The 20381-nt window shown below is 34.4% G+C and overlaps 4 protein-coding genes and 1 non-coding gene across 7 annotated transcripts; 2 read left to right on the top strand and 3 right to left on the bottom strand.

Annotated features, from left to right (window-relative positions):
• Window positions 1–1499: 1499 nt before the first annotated feature.
• Window positions 1500–4272, top strand: ACT11 (actin-11). Its single transcript, XM_011034907.1, has 5 exons — window positions 1500–1607; window positions 1939–2008; window positions 2116–2509; window positions 2939–3552; window positions 3867–4272. Exons 2-5 carry the CDS (start codon window positions 1949–1951, stop codon window positions 3930–3932), a joined length of 1134 nt encoding a protein of 377 aa, XP_011033209.1. The 5' UTR covers window positions 1500–1607; window positions 1939–1948; the 3' UTR covers window positions 3933–4272.
• Window positions 4273–5048: 776 nt separating this feature from the next.
• Window positions 5049–8925, bottom strand: LOC105131768 (Protein phosphatase 2C family protein). The gene is made up of 4 exons (XM_011034908.1): window positions 8179–8925; window positions 7075–7439; window positions 5726–5962; window positions 5049–5638 (listed from the first exon to the last, which is right to left on the bottom strand). The coding sequence occupies exons 1-4, from the start codon at window positions 8489–8491 to the stop codon at window positions 5369–5371; spliced, it is 1185 nt and encodes a 394-aa protein (XP_011033210.1). The 5' UTR covers window positions 8492–8925; the 3' UTR covers window positions 5049–5368.
• A 2131-nt stretch (window positions 8926–11056) lies between these two features.
• On the bottom strand, window positions 11057–12872 carry LOC105131771 (uncharacterized). Its single transcript, XM_011034913.1, has 3 exons — window positions 12785–12872; window positions 11514–12578; window positions 11057–11404 (listed from the first exon to the last, which is right to left on the bottom strand). The coding sequence occupies exons 2-3, from the start codon at window positions 11886–11888 to the stop codon at window positions 11315–11317; spliced, it is 465 nt and encodes a 154-aa protein (XP_011033215.1). The 5' UTR covers window positions 11889–12578; window positions 12785–12872; the 3' UTR covers window positions 11057–11314.
• On the bottom strand, window positions 12625–18222 carry LOC105131769 (DNA polymerase delta small subunit-like). 3 transcript variants are annotated; one of them, XM_011034910.1, is made up of 14 exons: window positions 18112–18222; window positions 17866–17995; window positions 17094–17200; window positions 16843–16969; window positions 16354–16461; window positions 15606–15721; window positions 15451–15528; window positions 14963–15031; window positions 14782–14853; window positions 14601–14692; window positions 14389–14516; window positions 14095–14196; window positions 13934–14001; window positions 12625–13045 (listed from the first exon to the last, which is right to left on the bottom strand). In XM_011034910.1, exons 1-14 carry the CDS (start codon window positions 18175–18177, stop codon window positions 12986–12988), a joined length of 1323 nt encoding a protein of 440 aa, XP_011033212.1. In that variant the 5' UTR covers window positions 18178–18222; the 3' UTR covers window positions 12625–12985. The 3 variants fall into 3 exon arrangements, with proteins under 3 accessions (XP_011033212.1, XP_011033211.1, XP_011033213.1); XM_011034909.1 differs by having other exon boundaries at window positions 15451–15534; XM_011034911.1 differs by lacking the exon at window positions 12625–13045 and adding an exon at window positions 13069–13488 and having other exon boundaries at window positions 15451–15534.
• A 90-nt stretch (window positions 18223–18312) lies between these two features.
• Window positions 18313–18385, top strand: TRNAA-UGC (transfer RNA alanine (anticodon UGC)). The gene has a single exon. It is a non-coding gene; the product is annotated as a tRNA-Ala (tRNA).
• Window positions 18386–20381: the final 1996 nt, after the last annotated feature.

The raw sequence follows: 20381 nt of genomic DNA on the forward strand, positions 1-20381 counted from the left end.
TCTTTTACCTCCAACCCTGCTTCAGCCGAGACGAGTTAATAAAAATCTTGGTGTTTTTAAAAAATAATAATTTTTTTTTTAAATTAGATTAATAAACCATGCTTTTAAGTTTGAACAGAGTCCACCATTATTGTGGCTAAAAAAAGAGGAGGGATATTGCCCTCTTAAAAAAGTCAGAAAGGAAGAGGAAAGAAAGGAAAGCAGGCAGCATTTTTATCCTCTCCTGTTCTAATTACAGAAAATACAACCACAATTAGCGGCTGATTAATTAAAAAGTGGTCAACCATAAATCTGTCCCACGTTGTGTTTGTTATGCACGGCACATCATATGCCTCATTTAGCAAGATACAATGTCAGCCGTTGGATCCTTGATTGATTCATCTAGTCAACGACGGCTCGGCTGCTAGGAAGCGAAAATCAAGGGTGTTATTGACAGGTAGTGGTGGGCATGACAACACCTGAAAAGACACACCGACATGATCTCCAGACAGTTGGAAAAGCAATGCTGAGTTGGCAATTAAAGTTCCTTTTTATTTTTTATTTTTATTTTTCCCTTTTATTTTCCTGTGAAATAATAACGAAAAAGAGGTTTGCTTGATTATAAAATTTTGCTTTTTTTTAGCGGGGTCCTTTTTTAAGGACTAATTTACCCCTCGGCGATGAAAGGCCACAACCATGCCTTTATTTTTGTCAATTTTATAATTGAGAAGGGTAGTTATGGAATTCCAAGTACACTAATCACGATTTCCTGTTTAACAGGGTTTCTAATCTCAACTGACTACCACTAGCAAGGTAACTGTCCTGTGCAAAAAAGCAATGCAAACATGGTCAAAGACAATGCAATGAATTTGGGATGGGAATGCCCTAATTGTTTTTTGCTAAATTTCATTTTTTAACCTTTTTATTCCCAATTGTTTAGAAAAATACTTCAGAATACTCTAAAATAGAAAAAAAACAACAAAATATTAGGGTTTAGTTACACTGATGAGTTTTGTAATTGAAAGTATTAGTATTTTAACTTTTTAAAATGAAAAAAACTATACCATAGCATATGAAACTAAGATAAAAATTGATATTTTTTTATATTATTTAAAACACAAAGCTAAATAAATATTTTAATCATACATGGATGAATCTTTAATGTTATAATACATTAATTAAAAAAATTACGCAATACTAACCATGAATGATAAGCAATGAAATGGTCAAATTGAGATTTGAGAGAATGGTCAAGAGCCTTAACAAAATCCCACAATTAAAGGCTTGCCTGACCAACATGCCCTTGGCCCAGGACGAGAGGCCAAATGAGGCATTTTAACAAATACCAAGGGCATATCCGTCCACACGAATAAAACAACCGAAAGCGAGCCAGCTGTGTACACAAGGAGCATGACGCGTCATGGGGTCCGTAGATCAGATGCTCGAAACCAACGGCCAAGATCATCCCAAAGCAAATTTGAAGTTCATTTAAGTTGAATTTCATCAGAGGCTGAAATTTCATTTCACATCTTCCCCTTTTTTAAAACAAGAGGGCGGGTACCTTGAACGAACGCTCACACACAGCGAAGGAAGAAAGAAACACGAAGAACAATTCAGTTTTCTGAACGGTATGCTGTTTGAATTTCAAAATTCTTCATCTTTCTGATCCGGGTTTAGCTCAGATTATAACATCATTGTGTCAATCCATTAAAAGATTTGATCTTTAAATGTGGGTTAATTTTATTTTGTGATTTAGCATTGCTAAAGTTTTGATCTTTGATGTGATTTTACAAAATGAACATTCAGATTTTGATTATAATTTGTAAAAAGGAAATGGGATCCTTTTATTTTTCTTTCCATTGGGATCATCATGCTCTTTTGTCAAAATCGTGCATTAAATTGTGGTGATTCCCTATTTGTATAGCATTTTAATGTAAGGTGGCATTTTGAACGTGGCAGGTGAGAGGAAATGGCAGAGAGTGAGGATATTCAGCCTCTTGTTTGCGACAATGGTACCGGAATGGTCAAGGTATTTAGCTAGATTTGTTTGTGAATTTGTGATATACTTTTGATTTTAAAGTTTTGATTCTTACAGTGATATTGGTTGTGATTACTGATTTGGACTGGAAATCTCAGGCTGGGTTTGCTGGGGATGATGCACCAAGGGCTGTTTTTCCAAGCATCGTGGGTCGCCCGCGCCACACTGGAGTGATGGTTGGCATGGGTCAAAAAGATGCCTATGTTGGCGATGAGGCTCAATCAAAGAGAGGTATTTTGACTTTGAAATACCCAATTGAGCATGGTATCGTTAGCAACTGGGATGATATGGAGAAGATTTGGCATCACACCTTCTACAATGAGCTCCGTGTGGCTCCTGAAGAGCATCCGGTTCTCCTTACAGAAGCTCCTCTTAATCCCAAAGCCAATCGTGAGAAAATGACCCAGATCATGTTTGAGACCTTCAACACTCCTGCAATGTATGTTGCTATCCAGGCTGTCCTTTCCCTCTATGCCAGTGGTCGTACAACTGGTGAGTGGTCCATCCTCTATTTGCTTTTATGTTCAAACTGATGAACGGAAAAAAATATTGTTATTTGCTTGTTGCATTGGAAGTTTTCGGAATGAGGCGGAATTTTGGTGATTGGTTGAAAAAATAAATTTCAGGAAAGAAATTTATGTAGATCATGATAAAAAAAAATGGAATGTCTTGGATAACTTCTCAAACCTCAATGTTTCTAATTTGTAAGTTAACACGATCTATTTTTCACCCTTGGTCATAATCACATTTGGTTTTGGGGAATTTTATATGATATATACAGGGATCATGATCATGAAAACCAAAGAACTGTCTTTGACAAGCATGTAGGTAATCCAGCTTGGTGGTTTACATTAGGGATCTTTAATTGTAGAGATAAATTAGGTGAAATAACATTTTTCATGATCTATGTGTTTTGGCTAGGTATTGTTCTGGACTCTGGAGATGGTGTGAGTCACACAGTTCCCATCTATGAAGGCTATGCCCTCCCACATGCCATTCTGCGTCTTGACCTGGCAGGTCGTGATCTCACTGATGCCCTCATGAAAATCTTGACTGAGCGTGGCTACTCTTTCACAACCACAGCAGAGCGTGAAATTGTAAGGGACATGAAGGAAAAACTAGCTTACATTGCTCTTGATTATGAACAAGAGCTAGAGACGGCAAAGACCAGCTCATCTGTTGAGAAGAGCTATGAGCTGCCAGATGGGCAGGTTATCACTATTGGAGCTGAACGTTTCCGTTGTCCTGAAGTCCTCTTCCAACCATCCATGATAGGAATGGAAGCTGCTGGCATACATGAAACAACATACAATTCTATCATGAAGTGTGATGTCGATATTAGGAAGGATCTCTATGGCAATATTGTCCTCAGTGGTGGTTCTACCATGTTCCCAGGCATTGCGGATAGGATGAGCAAGGAAATTACAGCATTAGCTCCCAGTAGCATGAAGATTAAGGTGGTTGCACCACCTGAAAGGAAGTACAGTGTCTGGATAGGAGGTTCCATTTTGGCATCCCTCAGCACCTTCCAGCAGGTACTGTGTCTATTTATTAGATTTGAGCTGCAAACAGAATTGAACTCTAACCTATTCTACTCGTTTTGGTATCTTCAATGTTATGCTTTAGCAGTATTGTTTAGTGTTATTATACGTTACATGCTTAAGAACATGAATCTTTATGTGATGATTGGAAGGAGTAACTAGAATGATAGCCAAGCTTCAAAGAGACGCAATGTTGTCAGAAGTTTGTATCCGAGTTCTTGATCTACCATAATCAGGATTCAAGCACTTGACTCTTGTACTGTGCTTTTCCAATCTGATTGGAGAAATTTACTTTCTTTTGAGTGCAGATGTGGATTGCAAAGGCTGAGTATGATGAGTCCGGGCCATCAATTGTCCACAGGAAGTGCTTTTAATCATGCAAAGCAAGAGGCTCTTGGACAAATACATACTATATACACTTTGTATTACAGAAGGCTTCTAATCAAGTGGTTGCAAAGTTATCTTCTGCATTTCGTCACCTCTTTCACTCTCTCTCTCTCTTTTTTTCTTTTTTGTGTTTTGCTCCGTCAATGTCTGGACAACAAAAATGAGGTTGAGTGGATCAAATTTAAGATTCGATTATTTAATTTGTTATTGGATTTGTAGAAGAGTTGTGTAATGTAACTGATTTGGTTTGGGTTAATTTCAGATTCATTATTTTATTGTTTCTTTAAGAAATTTTTATTAAATAAAACCAGTACTTGTATTCATATTCATGCGTACTAGCAACGCAGTTCTTGCATCGTTTCCTTTGGAGGATGAGATTTTTTGGTGGTTTTGTTATTTACTTTCTGGTTCATCTGCCAACAATGCTTGCGTGTTGAGTGAATAATGATACACACAAAACAAGCAGGATGTTGCTGATGATACGTTGAAGCCTGCTCGAGGCTCGGCGAGGAGTAGAAACTGTTATTCTGAGAAAGCGAATCAACTTAGCCATTTCTGGTCACTATGAAGTCCTTCTGAGTTTTATATGAAACATCACATGCTTCGACTTTGAGTATAGAACGTGTTGATGATATGCTAATATAAATAAACCCAGCAAGAGTAGTAGTGCCCATAAACAATGGGCGTTTCTGTAGCATCTCTTAAGACACGATTGTGGATGGTCCAACAAGAGTGCGATGCTAGCAAGATCTGTGCTCTTGAAATGAAAGCTATTTCGGTATAAAATATTTACTGGCACGACTCCTTGTCAATACATAGAATAAATTGGAAACCACACAACCATGCCAGGAGGAGCCATTGCAGCACCGGTGGATTATGGTCAGACCTTCATTTGCACGCAGAACCTGAATACTGGAAATGCCCTGAAAGCTTGAACGTTGGCTGGTAGTAGAGTTGTAAAAACTATAAAGGTAGGCCTGGAGAATCATAAACTTCACTCTTAATTATTGTCCTCAGATCATGCTTTATAATCATTCATTATTGTTTGCTCGAAATATTACGAATCACTCCATTAGGTTGACCTACTGCATCAATAGAATCAATGGAAATTAACCGGATGAGCACTCTTTTTTAATGAACATGGCGTATGAATAGTACAAATTTCAGATGTATACTGAGTCCACATGTTAAATCCAAAAATCTGTAGCTTCCCCTCATAAGAATTCTCAACATGAGCATAGTATCAGAGTGAAAGAAATTAGGCTCAACGGCCCACAAAAACTTGGAAAAGAGAAAGGGGAGGGAACAAAACTAATATAGTAAAATGTGGCAAAAAAGAAAAGGAAAAAGAAAAGGAACGACAACAGAAACTTGCCAAGTTTACTCTTCTTTGACTAGACTGCACAATTCAAATGATGCTAGTTTATATAGTGGACCGGGCATTTGCATCAATTCCTTGAAGAATGTTAAAATTTGAGGGTCCAACAGTGTCGTTAAACCCTCGTACTGACATCTCTGGTGCTGATGTACTATTCCCTAGCAACTCATGGTCTATAAAGATCACAACTACTGTTATATCATCATGAAAAAAACGCCTGACCCCCCTATCAACCTTCTTAAGATCATCATACCTCATCTCCCTCTTCCTTGCTGCCACATTTAGAGCTGTTTTGACTAGTTTCCTAGCAATTCCCTGACATTTAAAGATAATAGGAGGAAAATATCAGTGACTTGAAGTTAAGAAGGTCAAAAAGAAATGAGCTGGGAGCTAAATGCATACAGCTCGTGGATTATTGCACACAATCTCAACTGCCTCCTGGTTTGTTAGTTGTTCCCACAGTCCATCAGATGCAAATATGACAAATTTATCATTGGGTCCTAAAACCCTTGTATACATGGATGGTTCTGATGCTAGCACGGGCCGGCGAATGGGTTCAGGGAGGTGCAATCGTGGAAAAGAAGGATCAAGAGAAAACTCGGGCCGCTTCAAGTATGCATCACCTATAGATCTAGAAACCTAAACAATTCATCAGGAGAAACCAACAGGAAATATAACTCATTAATAATTGGAAAAAAACTGACTGATATGCATGGGAAAAACAGAAAAAATCTAACAGGCAATTGAAAATCATTTTAACTTTGAGATAAAATAAATTTGAATAAACCAGTTCTCTTATCATAGGTAGCTTGTACAATGAACTTAGCATGTATGATACACACGCAACATATATGCTCTGAAAGGTTGAATTTCATCTCATATGATAGTAAAATGATTAAAGAAAATTCAGCCAACAACATTTGAATATTGCTCTTTTATTCCACAGCTCCTCAGAATAAGAATTCCACAAAGAGGCTACCGTATTTAGATTTTGTCTTGTTATGAGGATGCTTCCAAGTGGCAAACCTCCACTTGCAAAGATCAGTTAATCAAGTATTTTTCCTCCAAGTGTGATGAACTAGGTAAATGTATGGTTTCAAGAAAATACCGCATAGATGGATTCCTAATCATCTTATATTGGTTTTCAACATGCAACGCAATTTAAGGACATTTAACACTTTTAAAGACTATACAGCCTAGAAATCTACTAGGGAAACCTTATCCTACAGAGCTTTAAAAATTTTTGCCAGTCAATTTATTTGGAATAATAATATAGATGAGTATCATATAAAAAATACCTGATGCTGTGTGAATCAGGATAATCCACAGAAAATGATTTGCTGGAAAACTGAAAAGGGGAGGGAGGGAGGGGAGGGATTTTGACGAAGATAAGAACTACAAACTTGTATATTCCAGCATCTCTTTATCATTTTCCCAAAATATTTCAGAATCATTAGTGAAGTAAGCATGAACCAGAATTGTTTATGAATGCAATTGAAGATAATTTAAAAAAAGAGCCGACTTTTCTAGCATTGTTATACTGCATTATGTAAAAAAAATGTAAAACCCTTAGCCAGACAAGTGATAAATTATAAACACCAAAATTTCTACCCACTTGCTTAATGAAGCAAGGAAATTTTCCAGATTGAAAAACAACCTTAAGCGACAACAAACTGGAGAGACCCTGAATACTAATCTAATCATAGATTCCATGCGAGAACGCAGTTGGTATCATAAGAATCGAAACAAACCTGAATGATGCCTTTGATACGCCATACTCCACGCTTCATAACAACAATATGTGAATCATCTGGATGCAAGGACTTGAGTTCTTGTCTAACCTCTTCCATACTAGCATTATGATCCCTGGTCAACTGCTCAGCAACTACCTTACTTGACCTACCTAGAGAACCAATTACAGCTCGAGAATCACCGAGATTAGCAACATATAGCATCCCCCTCCAGATAACTCCAACCAAACAACAAGATCCAACTGCTGCAATCAACGGTTTTATTCCACATGACCTACGGACAAGAGTAAGAAACCCATCCTCAGTTGCAGAGAAGGCACTTCTAAGGATATCTTCAGAGATGGTTCCTCTTTCTCTAGCGTGCCCTGCAAATTAATAATTGATCAAGGCTCATCACATAGAGAACGTTGCCTGGAAAAACATTTATTGAAACACCAGCCATAAGAGTTACTATACTGTTAGTAAATACTTCCCTTTATGTAATTCTTTCCCTGAAAACGAACAAAGGGTGCACGAGCAACTACAGAACAACGGATTATGTTCCATTTCGGTAATCACACCATTATCTAGTAGATCAAGCAACCAGAGAGGGGGACATGTTCAAAACAGCAGGTTGTCCTGAAGAAGCATCCATCCACATAACCGTAATATGAAAACCATTCTTACCATAGATCTCCAAAATCTTGCCTCCAAATACTAAACTTGATCCCAAAAACTAATGTAAAGAAACACCAGAAGTAGTTGACGTTGGCAGCAACACTTAAAAGAAATCAATTCGTCTCCCAAAAAAACCAACAATCAAATTCGTAGAGAACCCACCAAAATTGTATCAAAGAGAAGTACAAATTCCTTTCAGATTAGCACCAAATACAAAGGTTAACAAATTCGCCCAACCAAACCTCGTAAAAGTCAATTTCATTTAAAAAAGTCAATGAAACTAACATAAACAATCCAAACTTGTTCTAAAGCATACAAAATCCATTTACATTAACACCATACATAAAACCACAAATCATACCACGAAAGTCAAATTCAACTCAACACCTAAGCACATGAACAAACCTAAGAAAAATAACAAACAACCAGTGAAAAAAAAACACTCACTCATGAGATTTAAGAACAAATGGTCAGATATGAACCGAGACGCATCAGGTCCACCATGACCATCATAAACACCAATAAAAGTAGCATCACGACCAGTCTCTACTTGACTATGATCTTCAATAACCTCATTGGCTTGAACCACAGCAAAAGAGAACTCTCCAAAAGAGTGTTTCTCAAGGTCTCTAGACCATAAAAGAGAGTCAGGAGTAGCAGAATCATCATCATCATTTAAAATTTCATCCTTGCTCATACGTGCATATCGCCTCACCGGTCTCCAACAAGCCATTGCTATCCTTTTTAGCCACGACAACATCCCTCATTTCCTATTGAGAAACAAAACAAAACCCACTTTTTTAATCAAAAAATAAACCGACCCTTTAAAGATTTTGGCCTTGATATTGCATGGATTGAGAGAATTCAAGATCTGGGCAGTGAAGATTGGAACTTTGAGAGAGAAACCACAAAAGAAAGGGATCAAAACGAGCCAACTTAAATAGAACAGTGAGATTGTATTACTCCAAGAAAAAAGAAACTACAAAAAATTGATGGATCATGTTGCAGAGTGAGAGACAGAGATTGAAGAGTACGGAATTCTGACTTCAGCAGATGGGGGGGGGGGGGGGGGGGGGGGGGGGGGTGGGGTGGAGAAAGATCTGGACTTTTTGGCTAGTTAAGACGAAAGAGAGAGTTACAGGGAAGAAAGTTGACAATCTCTTTAGTATTTTTCTCTTTTAATTTTTTTTTCCTTTTGTTGTGTTTATTATTATTCCATTATATAATAAGATATTTATTAAACCATCCTCGTAGACTCGGGCCGTGTTTGTTTTTACTATTCAATACTATTTTTCGAAAAAAAATATTTTTCATTTTAAATTAATTTATATTACTTCGATGTTTTAACCTTAAAAATAAATTTTAAAATATAAAAAATATTATTTTAATATACACATAAAACAAAACTCTAATCATAAGTCTATGGGATAATAATTTTTTTAATCTAAAAAGTATCATTTAAAAAAATTAAAAAAAAAGGCAACTGTCTGGACTGACTTTTTCAGACACCTTGCCTGGGCAAAGGATAAGTTCGCCGGATTCCAGCCTACCCACCGGCCTGGTTAAATAACAGTGTACAGTAATGACGATGACAACAGCAATAGAAATAATAATAAAAGCCAAAGGAGCACAAGTCCTTCAAAACTTAGAACTGAGGTGGTCTGTGTTGCTAAGAACTGGTAGACATTGCTAAGAACTGGAAGTCCAAATCTAGATTGTTTATTTATTTATTTTTATCGAATATATAAATTAGCTCTAAGGATACCACATAACATTAGATTAAATTAAAAGAAGTCAGCAGAAAAAAACAAAAATATTCTAAGTTTATGAAACTAAAATTCATTGCCAGAAGTTTATAAATAACCATTTTAGAGATGCAAACATATTTACAGGAAAAACAAACACATTTCTTTCCTTTATCATTTATTTTTTTAGAATCTTAAAACACTAACACAATTTAACAAATCATTATCACTAGGCTGGTTTTTGTTAAGCCCTAGCACTCGATGCATGTCATCGTGATCCTTAATCATTAAGCAAGAAATTCTCAGCAGCTCAGGATGGTGTAAACCTAAGTCTCACTTGGACTCTTATGGCAGTTTCTAGACTTAACAGTCCAATGAGGAGGTGGCTAGTAGTAGGTGGAGGAGGAGGAGAGGAGTGGCTGGCATAACATGGCCAAAGCAATCCCAACCATCCAAAGCAAGGATGCAAGACGTGTGTGGTTGAGAAGGTGGCATGGCAACTACGGCTTTCCTGTTTGTATCAGTAGAAGGGAAGGAGATAAACAAAAGGGCAGGGCAACGCCTGAGACATGTGACGGTGGGCTCTTTTTTTTTTGTCACATGGATTATTTATCCAATTATATTTAATGAATTTACTTATAAAAATTCATTAAACACAACCGTTTAATAGTTTAGTATCAAAATTAAATTTTTAAAAATTAGAGAACCGGTTACCTAATAGTTCAAAAAAATAAAAAATGAAAATGAACTTTTAAAATAAATTTTAAATTCATTTTTTATTCAACTTGTCTTTTTCATTTCAATTTTATGTCTTTCAATTCAACATCCCTTCTTAAAAAAACTTGTAATTGCATGCTAATATGGGCTTGAAAGAGTTAGATCATGCAAAATAAAAATTTAAGGATTAAATTAAAAATTAAAAAAATATTATTATAATTCATAATGTTATATATATAGTTTACGTAGGTGAACAATAATAATAAAAAGATCTCTTTTAATTTCTTTTAATATATGTCTAGCTACTAGCAATTTAACCATACTTTTGCATGCCAAACTAGATGATAGTTTGGTGAGGGATTGTATTTAATGTGAATTTAGTACTATAAAGCTAGTTTTAAAATGTATTAAAATAATTTTTATTTTTGATATAAATATATTAAAATTATTGAAAATACTAAAAAAATATTAATTTAATAATTTTTTAAAAACAAATACACTTTTAAAAAGTATTTACAAGCAAAACCTACTACGATCCTAAGTGATTACTTAGATTACATGGCATGATATGTTTTTATAAAATAGAGTATTTTTTTAATATATTATTATATTTACAATTGATTTCAATACATATTTTGTTTATAATCTATTATTCGGATGACATTTTCAAGCCAACTCATCAAAATCAAAATCAGCTATGTAATCTACATGTAATTATAAGTTTAAGTTTAAATACGTGTTAAATTTCTAAATCAAGTGCATTTCCCATAGTAATCGTTATAGACTGGTCTAAAAACCTCACTAAGATGTTAAATTAAAAAATTAATGTATATATAAGAATAAAATTAGCTCAATCAAACATATAAAGTTAAATTAGAAAAACACCTTATTATATAATCAGAGATTAGAGATGGTTAGCTCATATATTCACATGTGATTGAAACAAAGAACTCGCCAACGGATCGAACGAAGAAGCGTTGACAAGGACAAATGAACTTTTGAAGACTCTTGAGATTGTGGAGTTAGCATGCTGTGATTTTTGGAGGGCCCATGAACTGATCTCTGTGTTAGATTATACGTCCACATGGAAACGAATAATATTGCTGATGTATTATCACAGTCTACACCAGATCGTGGATCAAACGCCTATGTCTACTGCAATGCTTCTCTAAGAGTACTTTTGAGGCTCCCTCTAAAGTCTTGCGCCATGTCTACATCGCAAGAAATTGTAATTAGTGAAATAAACATGTCGGGCTGAAAGGAGATGTTGCTCTAATGATGAATGGCTAGAGAATTATGAATATGATTATAATGTCTTACCTTTTTAATGGAAGCCAAGATTGACTTGTTCTTGATATCCCTTGCTTTAAGCTGTGACCTTCCAATCCCAAGTTGCCTCAGCAGTGCAGAATTTCTTGTCACTGGAGGAAGAAGTGACCTCCTCTCCACTAAGGTAGAACTTGAATTATAGTGCGATGGACTTTCGCATGAGTTGCCACCTTCGATATCCCTTCTTGTCCTCCTCCTTTTTGACTTCCTTCTCAACACCCTTGCCAACTCCAATTTCTTAGCCTCGTTAGCGTCGTCGTCGTCACCACTCATTTCTGCAAATTTCCTTAGCAAAACATCTGAAGACTTCTTGGTTATGTGTTGAACTGTTGTAGTCCTACTAGAGTTATCATTAGCAGCGTCCATTTTGAAGAGAGAGAGGGCTCTGGATGTATTTTGATGAAAGGGAAATGTGCATATATGGAGGAGCTGCTTTTGTAGGGTAGTGACTTTGGTGTTATGTGAGAAATGGACCGTTGAGAAACAGGGATGATTTGAATAATTGAAATAGAAAATATAGCCGTTAGAGGAGGGAATAATGGGGTTAATGGAACATTAAATTGGCATTGTCATGTGATTTAGTGCATGAATATGATAGGAATTGGCATTGTCATGTGACTTAGTGCATGAATATGATAAGATTTACATTGATTCCAAGCAGAAATGCGCTACATCCATTTCCTTGCTGATACAATTGCAAGTAGCATATACGTGGCCTGGTAAATTCAGGATTAGGGTTTTGAAAAATGGGCTTGTTTACTTTGACGTAACAGGAACAATTATTTCCTCTAAGAAAATAAAGTTGATTCTTGGATAATTCATGCCAACGCGAAAAGAAATAAAAACGCTTGTGCCCGCAACATTATATCGGCAAACTGCTTAGAGAAAAGAGCTCATGGACCACTAGCTTCTTTCTGTGTAATGGTCATCTAGTTGAATGATAGGCGGCGTTTTATGAGTCCATGGCTTCAGAATCTGTTTAACGATCAACTAGAACTAAGCAGCTTTAAGTTCAATCTCAACGAGGGAGTGGGGTTTATGAAGCTACAAGGAGCCCTATCAAAAAACAAAGCTAATTAGCGTATCTCTTTTGAACATCACATTAACAACAAAGTTTAGACCATGGCATTACCAATAGCATTTCATTCTGACCCCGCAAAGAGTAATTCAATTTTCAAGTTAAGAAAAAGCTGAACTACATTTTAAAACACACAAGACCTTACAATTCACAAGAAGGCCTACCAAAATTACGAATAATTTACCTTTGGAGAACCAATGAAGAACCAGCTGGCAGATACACATCCTATCGATGATCATGTATCGTCCAATGAATCTACTGATCGCAGTAATTTACCTTTCTCCACTCCAATGAAGGCTTCAGATATAGCGGACGAGGCAATGAAAAAGTCCTAGCAGTTCTAGACCCTAAAGCAATACAGAGTGTCATACATCATGTGGTGTTTTTATAAGCTGAATTGAGTTCCAAAGCTAAGAGTGTGGCATTCCAGATTTCTCAGGTTAAGCTGCAAAACGTATGGAAATTATAGTTATTGGAAAATATTGTGGAAAGAAATAGATATTTTAGAAAAAACAGACGGGAAGAGAAAAGGGACAAATTTTGTGCTCCCAATCTCATGACAGTAAGTTATGAAACTATATTCTAGCGCCAATTTCTAACACTCAATTTCTCTTCTCATTCTTTGGTCAGTTTTCCTACTTCGTAAATGAACCAGAATTTAACATGCTAAGAAGAATGGCAATCCAAGACTGCACTATAGCAGAGCACAATGTAATTTACTTTCGCATTTGTAAACTAGAGTCATTTTAACATTGTTAGTAGCTGAGCAACCCTGACAATTTTACATTCCTTATTCTCCCACTGAATCCATCTCTGTTGCTTTCATCTTTCCGACAAACTTTGTTGAGCAAACAAAGATAAAGTGACTTAACTATCCTCGAATGCAGGTTGCATTATTAAAATGATTAGATCTTCCAGTGGCACTAACATCAAGCAACAGACTACCTTTTCTTCTCATTTTAGCAGAAGCGCTATTTTCTCTCTTAAATGAAATAATATTTTAACATGGATGGAAGTGGTGTTGAGGGATTTTCAACCTCTTGATGCTGGTGGGGATATGGTTTGTTATCGAGTTGAATGGTGTAAAGGATCCAAATAGCCAGTCAACAAATAGTTTGTGATCAAGGCCTCGTTGTTGTTGTAAGAAAAAATATATTTTAGAAACAAAAGATGAGTAAATCAGAAAGAGGTCTTCCGTGTGCTACAAATCCAGAAAAGAAAAAATGCAAGACATGAATCCACATGTAAACATGCATGATAAAAGCTTGTGTAACACAAGATCAGGTTTAATTGTTTCAGACCCTGGAAAAATATAATACATATAAAAACTTACCACAACCACCATTCCAGTATTACAGAATTTAGGAATGGAAATAAGTCTCACCAACTGCCCTTCTGAACCTGCAATTAATTCAAGATTAAATTTAACTGCGAGAAAATTCAACCACAATCTATTTTGCGTTATTTGTTAAGTAGGAGATTATAAGAGAGTACCCTTTAAAATGCGAGTTCCATATTTATCTTGGTTACCAACAAAGTAAACATGAGGACAGCTCTCAATCAGGAAAGGATCCCTATCAGTGAAAGGATAGCATCCTGAAAAACATTGTTGAGAGTGGATTCTTGAACTTGGAGCTCATGAAAAAAAAAAGTTGAATTTTAATTGCAAGTATTCCTGATGTCTTTGTTTGAATCCAAACAATCAAGCTTGTATAAGAAAAATGCAAAATCAATTGCTAAAATTTATGCTGTTAAAACATAAATATATAGCATAGCAGGCGTTTCTACCGAGTGTGTTAGGTGTTGTTGGTGCTAGATGCCTCCACTTTAACGTCCTTTCCATAAATTCAAGCTCATCCTTTCCCTCCGAATATTTTTTAAGATCATCAATGTTCTGACCTGATGTTCCAAGAATCCTGAAAAGGACAAGAGAAATTTTTTTTTGTCAAAATGCATCTAATTATCACAGCTCGCTGTTGAATTATGCACTCATTTCTTACCTGACACCATCAAGCTCAAAACAATGAGGATTAGTACATGACCTAAAAGTGTTATAAGCTCTGGATCCAGGGAAAAGCCATCTGTTCAATGGCTGAAGTGAAAAGAGAAAAAAATCTTGTAAGTTGAAGTGAGGATGCACATATATTCCCAAAAGAAGGAAAAGATAAAGAGAGGGTAAACCTGTTGAGGTAAAGAAAAGTTCGCTGGATCATTGGATCCTGGCATGATATCCACAGGCACACCTGCAGCAATCTAAACAGAGGTATTAAACAAGGTGATCACGATAAGCAGATCCAAATGGAGGACAAAATGGGACAACAAAAGGTAACTAAAATATAATAGTCAAAATAACAAAAACAACCTGAGTCAACAAAATATCCAGCTCTTGAACTGGCTCAGAGAGCCTAGACTGATCCTTCGAAGCCAAATTCTGCCAAATGACCAGGGGACAAAAGATGGTTATCTTGTTTAGGTGACATGACACAATGTAGGATGTTCAATTCTGAAAAAAAATAAATCCCACTAAATATTTCAACCCATAAAGCGAATTATCAACATAGGTTGTTAATTCTTATAGTAGCTAATTAGCATAGTCTCTCTCTCCTTCTGCAGCTATCGATATTTCATTCAGGTTTAATCAATGTAGCAAAAATAGCATAGCTGCTATCAGGGAAGCTACTCTTATATCTAAGCAGAGCACTAGCTTTCACTTTACACAATTTCACAGAGGCAGAAAAATACAAAGATAATAGCACAAAGCATTTTATGGAAAGATAAAACAAAAATTGAAAAAGAGAACTTGGGAACTGCAACTGGATAAAGCAGACAGTAAAAGTATAAAATTCTTACCTGTCCATTTAGAAGACCAAGAGGAATTTCCACGGAATTACCTGCAATCACAACATGAACTATCTCTGCAGCAATACCCTGTTCCTGTTCAGTTAAGAATTTCAAGTAAGCAAGATAGGCAGCAGACCAGCCTTAAAAAAAAAAACTGCAAATACCTTTTCATCTCCCAAATGTCCTGTTATATGATCCACAAGAAGCTGAAATTGGAGAGGGTTTGATAAGCTGCTCCCAGCATTCACCCCAGAAATAAAAACAACATACTTATCCTCTCCTGTATACAATTGGAATTGAATTCTTTAAACCAATACTAGCAGAAAACACAAGTGTTAAGTCTAAAAGACAATTTTACTTAAAGAAAAATAAAAGGTGAGCTCCAAAAAGATAACATGGGAAATGGAATCCAAATATCAAACTTAAGAAGGGTCAAAGTCTACATTATTGAAATGGGCAATAAGTGATTCATCTACTAAGGAAGCAGCTTGAAATTCACATTCAAGGATTCAACGGATAACAAGATTTTGATCCTCATTTTTTTTTTTATCTTTAAGTTATACTGTGTTTTCTTTTTTAATCTTTTAGGTCATAATTGGTGAAACTAGTCCCAAATGTATTTCTCGTATGTTAAAACTTCTTGTAACAAAAACCCCATGCTACTTAGTAATTCCAAAATGCTTCTGTAAATACAACTTGTTTGCCAATAAATTTAAAATTTATCTTTCAATTCTATGAAGCTTTTATTAGATCCAAAGCAAATCGATGACAATGCAGATGAATACATCTTCAAAAGGATGTAATGAATAGGGACGTTTATAAGCAACAAATAGAAAGATATGTATGTATCTGATCCAGGTAAAAAAAAAAAAATCATGAATATGGATGCCAGAAATATAACTCATATCATACTTGATTTAAGTTGGGGTTCTATCTGTGGTGCTAAACCAGCTTCAAGGACATCTAGCACCATAAAGTCACCAGCATCAGTTTCCTTTCCATGCAAAGCGACAACAACACCTATCAAATGCATCACATCACCACAAAATCAACATGTGTGAAAAGCAAATATTAAAAAATTATCGCTCATCAACTTGTAGAAAACAAATAGTTCCACGAGAACTATTCCTAACTTAGTCATCCACACAATTCCAGTCCAACCATATATTTATGTTTAAAAACAAAAGTATGAGGATCATGGAATTATTACCAAATGATTTTCATGTCACAAACAGAAAATGCCTGACAAAAGCATGAATGCAAGACAAGAAGAACAGTGATCAACCAGGCCTTAGCAATTTGTTGCCAAAAAGAGATTAAGAAGTTGTGCTGCTCTAATATCTGCCAACAAACTGCATTCGATCTCACAAGAGTTCATTATTTCTCGTGCATGAGAGATACCTGTGACATATACTGAAGGTGAAAGCACGCTGCCACCAAGCTTAACTCTTCCACTTTCATCTTCCAAAACCAAATGATCATCTGGATGCATGAAGTTATGAGGCTTGACAAGAGGCAATGCAGATCTCTGCACATTGCACTCAAGTTTTTTTTAAAAAATCAAACACCTTAGCAACCTAATTTTTTTTTCTCAATTTCAAGAAAAAAGTAGAAATAATAAGATCATGAAATTATTATTAATAACCACGTACCTCCTTCGAGTATTCATCAAGAATGCAAGGTTTAAGTTTCATGTGCTTGTACAGGGTTCCAACAATGATGCATTCCTTGCCTTCTTCCAATTCCAAAACTGTACAAACTGCAACAAAAAGAAGCTGGCTAAGAAAAACTACTCCATGCAACTTAAAACCATTTAGCGTTATCATATCATATCATTAAAAATCCAAACTAACTACATCCAAGACCCTTACAAAAGCGGGAAATGAAGAAACTTGGAAAACAAACCAACCAGAAAATTTATCAACACCATGTACAATTAGCCAGTGCCCATCAAGAAAGTGACCTAACGTGCACAAACTCGAACATAAACCTTCACAACAAACAAATTTCATTGAAATCCTAGAACCAATGACACAATTTTCAAATTATGTATGAACTAAATCAACAAAAACCCATAAAAGAAAAGAAAAGAAAAGAAATGGCAAAGAAAAAAAGAAACGCAAATGCTAAAACCCTAAGCCTTAAATATCACCATAACTTACAAATTCCCTCTTACATACCAGCCAATCAGCTAAATAACAAGACACTTACATAAAAGATCTCCGCAAAGACCCCAACTTTACTCTTAAAAGGTAACTATTCCAGAAATTAATACTCCCTCTCTTCCAAAATTAGAACATTTAATACCATAATTAAGCTCAAAACACAAAACAAATCAAATCCCAAATCACCTAAACGAACAAAAAATGCAAAAATTAACTTCAATTCAACAAAAAAAGAAGGAAAAGAAAGATAGAGAGATACCAGGGACATGGGGTTTCCAATGGGTAACAAGAGAGTAAAGCAGAGTCCTCATCATGTGAAGACGAGCAAAGTATATTTGACTGTATTGCTGACCTCTGTATGTCTCATTTTGAATCTCAAATGTCTCATCCTGCAGTATTAGCAACACTTTTGAGAAAACAAAAAAACAAAAAGAAGCTTTGAAGCTCCTCTGGTATTATTTTTTTAACAAGAGAAGAATGGGAAGAGATAACGGGAGATAGTGACCAGGGATTGGTAAGTGGATTGCTTTCTCTGAAGATTTTTCTCCGTGTCGATTTCCATTGCAGCCATGGCGGGAAAACAGAAACAAATAGCAGCAGCAGCCAGCACTTTCACTCGGCTCTCCCTCCATCGGCGCAGCGTGTCCTTAAATGATAGTTCTAGCTATAACATCTATTATCTGTCAAGAGACATCCTTACCCGAACGGGGATGTAGCTCAAATGGTAGAGCGCTCGCTTTGCATGCGAGAGGCACGGGGTTCGATCCCCCGCATCTCCATATGCCATAAAAATGATACCTGATGAAAATGATATTATTTTTAAAGTTAAATATTTTTTATGTTTTTAAATTATTTTGATATGTTAATATAAAAAATAATTTAATATATTTTTAATAAAATCATTTTTAGATATGATATCAACACCAACAAAAAAATAAGATAATTAGCTAATAAAATTTTTTAAAGGGTTGAAATTAATAAAGTCTTTCTAGAAGGGATCAAAACTTAATTTTTAATATTTTGGTTCTAAAATATTTTTTTTTTTTAAGTGGGCATAACATTAATGTTTTTAAGTAGCTGTCTGTCTCTCTCTCGCTCTCTCTCTTGTCACGCTATCTCCTCCTCTCCACTCGACATGCCTGTGCTTTCCTTTCACTTAATCTCCCAAGTAAATTGCAACTTAATCCTTATAATTTCGAGAAATTAATAAATTAGTTGTTTTAGCTATTAACAGATTAGCGATCCACACCTTCTCCGTCTGCCTTCAAAGTTATGGATGTAAAATAAAACTAGTAATTTTTTTAATTTTTTTAATTTTTTTTTAATGATCCACACCAAAGCTTCTTACTTGTTAAAGCAATACCTTCTATAATACTACTCTTCAAGTTGAATACATGATATTCTTGGATAATTAATTTCAGAGGAAAGAAATAAATAGTTGACATGATATTTATTTATTTTTGTTATATTATATGTCAAATACTACACCGGAACCTCAGTGAATTAATTATACAGGGAGTGGTAATTAAAGTTTCTCTTACCAAGAAAGATTTGTAGATTTTTCACTTAGTAAAGGTGCAGTAACTAATTTAAGTGGGTTGTGATTGCTTTTTAAGATTTTTTTATTGAAAAATATATTAAAATAATATTTTTTATTTATTTTTTAAAAATTATTTTTGATATTAACACATTAAAATATTCTAAAAATATAAAAAATATTAATTTAAAATAAAAAAATAATTTCTTTTAAAAATTCTTTGAAAACGTAAATACATATTATCTTTGCTTTTATTATATCTCTATGTTTTCTTAGTTGTTTATCATTTTAGAATTTTAGCTTAATATTTTTAATATAATTCCGTATCATACAATATAGGACAGACAAGAACCATTCTTATTTATTTTTTGATAAGATTATTATTATATATCTAGCCCTTTTAAATCTAATTATAAAATATAATACAATAATTAACTTGGAAAAGAACTTGAGTTATTGAGTTTTTCTATTAACTAGTGTCACCAAATCAATTAAAATTTATAAATTTTATTAAAATAATTATTTTTCTTTTTTAAGTTTTAACTTATTAGGTTTAGCCGGATTAATCTAATCATTAAAAATTTAATAAAGTTAATATCTTCTGTAATTAAACTATAAATTAAGCACAATACAAAATAAACTTGAATCGTAAAATTATAAGTAATTTTTTTTAAACTAATTACATATTGATAATTCTAGTCAATAAATTAATTTATATTAAAAATCTAATAAAATAAGTTAACAATATTATAATCAATAAGTAATCTAAATAAAATAAAAAAGATAAATAATATGAATCGGTAAATTAATGACATCAAGAAATAAAAAGTCTTAGAATAAAATTTCTCAATATAAGAGAATTACTGAAAGGTAGGAAGCACACATAAATTTAATGACAACTTGGTTGTTCTCATCACAATAATTCTTGATAGATTTTTTTTGGGTTTCAAGTTAATGAATTTAAATTAATAATTAACTAAAATAAATTTAATAATGAAATAAATCCCTAAACAATGTCTCATACTCTAGAAAAAATCTAAATTAAAAATAATTATTTAAATTTAAACAAATAAAAAAATAGAATAGTAAAAAAAAATCTTCATATTAAAATTCTTCTATGTAGCTTGAATATTCAATTTTTGCATATTTTCTATAGATTTAAATTCTAATTTCAAACATATTATTTTTTCTCGTTTGAATAAATTACTAACCATACAATATATAGTTAGAAAATTTTA

This window comes from Populus euphratica, unplaced genomic scaffold (genome assembly GCF_000495115.2).
Source record: "Populus euphratica unplaced genomic scaffold, PopEup_1.0 scaffold101.1, whole genome shotgun sequence".
In the NCBI taxonomy this organism is placed as follows: Eukaryota; Viridiplantae; Streptophyta; class Magnoliopsida; order Malpighiales; family Salicaceae; genus Populus; species Populus euphratica.